The sequence below is a fragment of the Populus nigra genome, chromosome 9 (assembly GCF_951802175.1).
Source record: "Populus nigra chromosome 9, ddPopNigr1.1, whole genome shotgun sequence".
Taxonomy (NCBI): domain Eukaryota; kingdom Viridiplantae; phylum Streptophyta; class Magnoliopsida; order Malpighiales; family Salicaceae; genus Populus; species Populus nigra.
Window position 1 is genome coordinate 3,581,035 of NC_084860.1, and position 8,391 is coordinate 3,589,425.

The 8,391-nt window shown below is 31.0% G+C and overlaps 1 protein-coding gene across 1 annotated transcript; it reads right to left on the reverse strand.

The window, feature by feature from the left end:
• LOC133702597 (NAC transcription factor 25-like) lies at positions 1 to 1,704 on the reverse strand. The gene is made up of 3 exons (XM_062126904.1): positions 1,433 to 1,704; positions 1,026 to 1,333; positions 1 to 922 (listed from the first exon to the last, which is right to left on the reverse strand). Exons 1-3 carry the CDS (start codon positions 1,614 to 1,616, stop codon positions 347 to 349), a joined length of 1,068 nt encoding a protein of 355 aa, XP_061982888.1. The 5' UTR covers positions 1,617 to 1,704; the 3' UTR covers positions 1 to 346.
• Between the last annotated feature and the right edge of the window lie 6,687 nt (positions 1,705 to 8,391).

Here is an 8,391-nt window from a genome sequence, read left to right on the forward strand (position 1 = left end):
CATTTATTTAATTTCTAGTTAAATAAAGACAATGTTTTGGAAGTGTTGATGATCTTGAGAATGACAACGAAGAATGGCATAATACGCTAAAATTGACATAACAACCTTACCTGTGTACTAAATCCTAGATGTTATGGTTGCTTGCTAATCAAAGAAGCTCAGAAGTCTTCTCATGAGTCCATGTGGCCTAAAAAGTTGAAGAAATTGTTCTTGTAGATTTTTTTGAACTTTCTCTTGTAATGACAACTCGACCTCCTCTATCTTCATTCAAGTTACCTTAATTAATTTGCACATGCATATGTGCATAATATGTATGCATAGTCAAGCCCATTAACTCTTGATGAAATTATGAGTTCCAATTCAAGCTAGAAAGTTGAAAGGTTTGTCTCAAAGCACCATCGCCCAAAGACCCAAGAAGAGTGCTTGGGTGAACCAATGGTGTGCTCTGTGGAAACTGGTTAAGCAAAGAAACAAAGGAGTTGTTATCCTCTTGAGTGCCAGTAATGCCACTATTAAGATCACCATGAAAACGCTTTGCTGATGAATTAGCCAGCTCCATTGATAATCCTGTAGTCTCATTCCAATACTGATGATAAGGGAGGGAACGTTTTTCCGAAAGAGTATTTGTAGAGACTGAGGTCATGGACATATTTGGCTTAGAGCTTGAAGATGGTAATTGAGAAATGGAATTGTTTTGCATGCCATCTCCTGTTAGTATCCCTTCAAAGAAGGTATCTTCACTCTCAAGTAATGAAGCATAACCTGTAGGCTTTGAAACTGAAGGGTGTTTCGGATTTTTGTTGCTAGAAGTACTTGGCAGTGTAGCAAACATTCCCTCCATTGAATCCTCCTTTTCCATTTGATCCATCTGTCTTTGTGGGTTGTTTTTCTTGTAAATCCGGCATAGAACCCAGTCATCAAGCTATAAACAACGAACAAAAATAATAGATAATACACATCATTAATGGACCAATCTTTCAGTGATCATAACATGAAGGTACCCAATTAAAAGATGATGAACATACCCTTAAAGAGCCGCCTTTCTTGTTGGCAGAATCACCAGGAGGTTTTGAGCTAGGATTGTTATTGATAAGGCGATATTCATGCATAATCCAATTGGTTTTAATCCCTTTTGGTGGCTTACCACCATAAAAAACCAGGGCCTTTTTGACACCAACCTTTTGAGCTCCATTAGATGTTAATATAGGCTTATCAGTTCCAGTAGCTTTCCAATACCCTGAAGTTGCAGCTCTATTAGGCCTTGCACCGTTGGGGTATTTCCTATCTCTAGGACTGAAAAAATACCACTCTTGCTCTCCAAACGTAGCCTTACCTACACACAGAAAATTCCCCATTCCAAAACATTAGCATATACATATATTAATCAAGAACAAGCTAGCACCCATATATTCTGAAGATCTTGATGACTTACTTGGTAGCTCCCATGGATCAAATTTGTATAGATCAATCTCAGCTATAATTGTAACAGGTAATGGAACTGATGCAACCTTCTTTTTTAGGTAGTGGACCACTAGCTCTTCATCAGTAGGGTGGAACCTGAACCCCGGTGGCAGCTGTGGGTGCTGCGACCCAGACGATGAATCGGTGCTCTCCATTAATTTGGTTTTGATAAGTCTTGATTAAGGTTGTTTTGAACTAAATTCTGTGAAAGTTTGCAGCCTATAGATTGAACAAGTAAATAGATGGTGGGTTGATGCAAGAGACAGAGAACAGAGAAGTGGAGCACAAGCTATATATCTTTAAATGTTAATACTAGGTGTGGTGGCCAAGGGGAGGATGTTAGGCACCATTTGATAGAAGTGCCAAGTGGAGAGGGCAACTCATCAGGTGACACGTGGAAATCATAAGATGAGGGCACGGATACACGTGTCAAGGAGAGGGATGTTGGGACCACAAGGGAACATAAAGAGGAAAAAAATGGGGAGGGTGATCAGGGGGGAGAGGCAGGGCGGATTTGAAGAGTCTGAGGTTTGGAACTGCCTTGTACGCTTTTCTTGTCATGCTTTTCTTATGTAATAGCCCACACTTCTGTCCAAAAAACAATTTTTTGTTTTGAGAGAGAGATAAATGTCTATGAGATGTTTGGCAGTTTTGGTAGGCTATTCGGTCTGTTTTGAGTTGTGATTGAATTAATTTTTTATTAAATTTTGAATTTATATTTTTTTATTTTAAATTATATTTTTAGTGTTTTTAAATTATTTTGATGTGGTAATGTTAAAAATATTTTTTTTAAAATAAACAAAATTATTTTAATACATTTCAAAGCAAAAATCAGTATCTATCACACTCTTAACACATGCCTGAATTCATGCACTAAATGTTTATTTTTTCATTTCACCATAAGAAGTTATGCTCCGGTTAATTTATGTGTCAATAGATTTTTTTAAAAAAATAATTTTAAAACATAATTTTAATATTATTTTTATATGTATTTAGAGAAAAATATTTCTCTAGATCCTGTTCTTAACTTAAAAGGTTAAAAGAGGGAGCATGGGAATGTTTGAAAACAGAGAAATAATTTAATTTTCTTGAAAACTATCGGCTGGGTTGATTTCAAAAACAATAACTACATTTTGGATAACAAGGGGATTTTTTATTTTTGAAATTTCCTAGACGTATTCTCTTATGTATGCAAATATTCTCTTCCCAATCTTTGTGGATCATTAGTATAAGGTTCGCAGGTTTCAATTTAACTGAAAATCTTGTCTAGTTGGTTACACATCTATCTAAGATATATCTAAACTATACCTAAAGAGTATGGTCCAAATTCTTCATCATAAAAACAAATAATATTTGGTAGAAAAAGAAATTCCTTCTGGTGCTTATTGTATATGAATATGATCTATAAGTTCTATAATAGATTATTTAAACTTGAAAAAACAGCAGACGCAAAAATGTGGGTATAGTTTTATTGGCTTGTGGACATATTTCCTTTTATAATAGGATAAATATAGTTCACTGATTTTTCACTTTCTTTTATAGCACGGTGTATTTGATAGTTATTGTTACCTTCAACTAAATTGCTCTTTGAGCGGTTACAAAAATCTAGAAAAGGATCTTGATCCTTTTGAAAATAAATAATCATAAAAACTTAGAGAAAAATGATCATGAAAACCTGGAAAATGATCCCTGATTCTTTTAAAGATAAGTTTAGATAGATAGAGAATTCAATAAAAACATAAAGATCTTATGATAAAGATTTTTCGTTGGAAACTTTGGAGACATGAGGAAATATTTTTGCTTCTTTTAGAAGTTCGATCATGCTTTTTTTAGTTTATTAGTGCTTAAATGAGAAATGAGCTTAATAAAAAGATTGTAAAGGCTAAGGATGATGCTAGGCTCAAAGCTATGATACCACACATGAGAAAATCCATGGAATGTTGTCAGGAAAGTTTTACACATAATATCATTGTTTTGCATTACAAGATCTATAATGCTTCTATCATTTATATATGCTTTATGGTATCTGTAAAGTCATCATAATTATCTAAGTTAACCTTTGCGGAAACGCAATCTTTAGAGAGATAAGTGTGTAACACTAAATGAAATAGTGGAGAATCTCTTACCTGGTGGGAATGATGTTCATTCTTAGAAGCTCATACAGTCTCATGTTTAAGTCTTTTTCGACGAGGAGCTTGCAAGCGAGACGTTGAAGAAAATTGATGGTGGTAACCACTTATGTGAGTAGGACTTATTGAAGACTGCTTTTTATAATAGGAATGACTTTTTATAAAGTCAAAGTATTAGACCAACTTTGCATATTGTTTTTTTCTCATGAAAATAGAGTTATCTCTATACACTTAGTGCATGTAATGGAGTTGTATGTTGTATTTTTTATTGATGAAATGGAAGAGTGCGAAGCTATTTTTATATATGTAAAACAACATTGTTGAGCATCTGTACTTGATGAGAGAGTTGGTGGATATATAGGGGAGTTGGAGTTCTTATGGTGGAGAGATAAGTCACCTTTCACGTCCAATAATTTCCAAATCATTTACCATGTAAATAATTTTTTGTGATTGATAAGAATGAACTAGTTTTTTGTTCAATTTTTCATAGACAACACCATCGTTAAAGTTGTGAAAACTTTATACTGGATTTGAGCTTTCTATAACTATGTTATAGGCTAGTGACTGACTTGTAAAACAAGTCCTTTGTTAGAATAGAAAACCCTCGAATGCTTAAGTTAGTAAATGTAAAAACAGTAAAATTTATATGTAAAGAGAGAATGTGTGGCAGGAAGAACAATGTTGTATGTGGAACATGAGAGTAATGGAGTCAAGTAGGTTTGTCTATGAAATCATGTGTTTAGGACTTATCCTACTTGCCTAGGGACTAAATGTATTTATATACTCAATCACTTAAGCTTCCCTTATGGTTAAATGAAATATTTTCTTACAAAGTTGAGTAATTAATTATTATGTCTTGCTTGTTATTGGATGGAAAAGGTGGCCTTGAATGTGAGACAAGTTGAGAAGACAATTATTGGCATGAAAGTGTATTTATTACAAATCAAAAAAGTAGTTGTAGAGTCAATTCAAGTACACCAAAGATGTCTATTTTAGGCAAAGATGAGGATTTTATATTGGGTATGTGTATAAGAGAGATAGCCATTGACGAGAGAGTAGGCATCCTCTTAGAAGAAGTTGAGAAATGATAATGGAGATAACTATTGGTGTGGAAAGGATACCCTTTTTAAGTGTGTAGTAATGAAAGGATATAGGTTGAGGGATTGTTTTATTATAGTGTGTGCCCAGTAGGGTAGCTCTATAGTCGTTTATGGTTTGATGAGAGAGAGGGTTAGGTTGGGCCAACAAGAGGAGTTTTGGATGAGAGATGAAAAGTTTAGGTTAAGTTATGGAGGAAGAGTTTAGTTGGTAAATAAAAGGTTAGGTTAGATTGTGCTTAAGCTAACCCAGTTAGGCCTGTAGTTAACCAACCAATCTTGATTAGGCTTGTTAGCTAATAGTTTTTGTTGGACCTTCTTGCTAGTAGCCTTGGTTGGACCTATTGCTAGCTCGATTAGGCTTATTTGTTGACAATTTTAATTGGATTTTTTTTACACCATCAATTTCCAATTTTCTTAATGACCACAATTTGATGAACATGTAGTCTATCATGTTAGAGTAATATTAGGAATACTCAATTTTTTTATTAATTAATATGGCACTTTATAATTAATTAATGATTTACTGATAATTCAATTTATTAGATACTAATTATAATCCATTACTTTTTATGATTTATAACACCTTACTTATAATAAATGGTGTGTGATTCACTATATAACTTTTAATAGTAAAAACATTATGCATCCTAACATTACTCATCGATTGACATTATTTTCCACTAATCTCATGCAAACCTTAAAATGATATAGTGCCAAATTAAGCGCATGCATGACATATATTGCACTACAAAAAGCCTAATGATTATAAATTTAGACTGATTGTTATGTTCACTAACAATCCATAAGTAAGATTTATATTCTAATTAGTTTAGTTTTGTATTCAACTTTATTTTGATTATAAGTTGATATATTGTCAGCCTCTTTTATGTAATTTATTTTTCTTTATTTTACAGCTTCATTTTTTACCTATAATTTTTTATTTATTTTATACATAAAATTTAATAGTTTTCTTATATTAAATTGATGTCCAGCTCTGGTCTACTTCAATACCTTTTTGATGAATGAAAAAGCCTAAGAAATTCGTTGATATAAACCCAAACACACACATTTATAAGTATTTGTTTTTAACTAGTGAAATCTTATTAATAAAAGCTAATTAGACATTGAAAAATATTATAATAAGTGAGTGAAGGCATTGCTAACTTGAATAGTATTTTTTTATATAGTTTTGCAATTCCTATTAAAAAATTTAACACTAATTACTGGGAGCATTGAAAATCTTTTTACAAGGCCCATTGTTAATATCATGTTGGCCGGAGAACACGTCTTTTTTCATTTTAAAAGCATAGTAGAATGATTAAAATATCATTCAAAACAAAAACAAATTAAAACTGGTGTTAATGGACTTTTTTGTATTTTCAAATGGATTTTTTTGTTATTATCAGGTTAGCTAAAAGACAATTTGTTATTTGACTAAATATAAAAAAACATTAAAAAATATTCTGAAATGACATAATAGTCTTACAAGTGAAAATTTTAAAACTAGTGTCAAGGGTTTTTTTTTTAATCTTTCCACTGTTTTTTTTTTTTTTTGTTATTATCAAGTCAACTTAGAGGTAATTTGGTATTTAACTAAATATAAATAACAAAAAAAAAACCAAAAGGTATAGGTGCATATGGCCGATGTGCCGATGTGTGAGAGGCATTCGTGCATATCGAGTGGCATATGTAACGCCTTCGAGCAGCCAAAAATATCTTTCTATTTTGAAGCGCCACCGCACCCTCTTCCTTTTGGTGTGGCAGGTGTTTGAGCTGGTGTGATGGTTTGTTGCTAATGAGCTTTTCTTTTTTTTTTCCCCTTCTGTTTTGTCTCTTCCCTTGAAAATTATACCTTGGTCTTTTTTGTTGTTGGTATTTCAAATTCAATCTTTATTCTTTTGATTTCTAATTTTTTTTGGCTCTTTTGTTTAAGATCTTTTTTTTTTCAATTTCATCCTTCAATCTAAGTTTATCATATATTATTTTTTTCAATTTGGTCCTTGTTGTTTTGAATTTTTTTTTTCAATTTCTCCCTTAAATAAAAGCTTTGTTTTTATTTCTTATTTGAACTTTAATCCTTATTCTTTAGATTTTTTGAGCTCCTTACATTTCTTTTCAATTTCACCATTCAATCAAAGATAAAATTTATTTTGTATTTCAATTTTGATCCTCATTCTTTTAATTACTTTTTTTTATTCCTTTTGTATAATTAAAAATATTTTTTCAAATTCATTTTTCAATATTTAATTAATTGGTAATCAGGTTTCATGGTTTTTTCAAATAGAGTGCTTCTAGCTTAATGACCTTGGTAACAGGTTTGAAATGTTAATACATGTCGACGTTGGGTTTTTTTAATTAAAAAAATAGACTTTTTTTTCTTTTAATTACTAGAATTACAAGTTTGTCATGCTAACTCGATTTATTTTTGGGCTAGTTTTTTTTTGTCTTTTTTTTTTAATCCAATCTCATCCTTCCATATTTAATAGGCTGAGAATTGAGCTTCATTATTTGTCCCATTTGAAAAAAATATTTTTTATATAGGTTATTATGATTAAAAAAAACTTAATTGACCCAGTCGGGTCTATGATCCGAGTCATAGATTTTTTTTCTTTTCTTTAATAGGTGTTTGCAACACATGAACATCATTTTTATGCAAAAAAAGAAAAAGAAAATTAGGCCTATGATATAGTGTGGGTTCTTAACTAGTGTGTTATGACTGCTTCATTTCATAAAGAAAAGAACATAATATGTATCAATCTCAATAGTTTTGATTAATATCCGGTCTTAATAGAATATTGACTAAGAATATTTAACAACAATTTTTTGATGCAACATTAATCCCATAATTATAATGTTATATTTTCTTTGTAAAACATTTTTGTCTTAAGGACTTTATCTTTACTCTAGATTCATTAATCAAATATTTAATTTATTGATCAAATATTTGATGAATATTAAAGATAAATAAAGTTTTATTCACATAAACAAATAGTTTTTTCATGGGCCACGATCCTAGGTCAAGACATGTGAGCTTGATAATGAGCCTAATGTCTGGACTTGATTGTTCTTAAGAAAATAAGTAATTCGTAGAACAAGGGATTCTTTGATACTTAAATCAATATGTATATGATAAAATTGAGAGAAAATGAAAAATGTAGAGAAGTATTGAGTTTGAGAAAATCATGACTTGTTGTGTTTATATGGTGACCCAAGATATTTATAGATCTTGGTAACATCAGTTCATCTCGGGACATGGAGAGTTGCATGATAATTAATTGGTGGAAATATTAGTGCTCATTATCGATTGTAGTATTTGGCCTTCTATTGATGGAAAAATTTGTGATTATCAGTGATAATTAGTAAGAAATAATCATTGATCAAAAAATGAGGTATCTAATTACATGGAATGTGGTGCATATTTACATTGTACACCATAGACTAGAATATATGGCGTTAACCTGTATAAAAGTTTATATTTGCAAAGAATATGTTAAACAAAAGTATAAAAAGTTTGTGTGTGCATGGTACATGACACTGCTTTCTTCTTCGTAACTTAGAACCTGTTTGTTTTTGCGTTTCAAAAATGCTTTTGAAAAAAATTGTTTCAAATTAATATTTTTATGATCCCCTCTGATCGTTTTGATGTGTTGGTATTAAAAATAAATTTTAAAAAATAAAAAAAAATATTATTTTGATATATC

Excerpts from the sequence above, each read along its gene's own strand:
- LOC133702597 (XM_062126904.1), bottom strand. The coding sequence starts at position 1,616 with ATGGAGAGCACCGATTCATCGTCTGGGTCGCAGCACCCACAGCTGCCA. Across the intron at positions 1,334-1,432 it reads TGATCCATGGGAGCTACCAA|GTAAGGCTACGTTTGGAGAG; the intron begins GTAAGTCATCAA and ends TTCTGTGTGTAG. Across the intron at positions 923-1,025 it reads AGAAAGGCGGCTCTTTAAGG|CTTGATGACTGGGTTCTATG; the intron begins GTATGTTCATCA and ends CGTTGTTTATAG.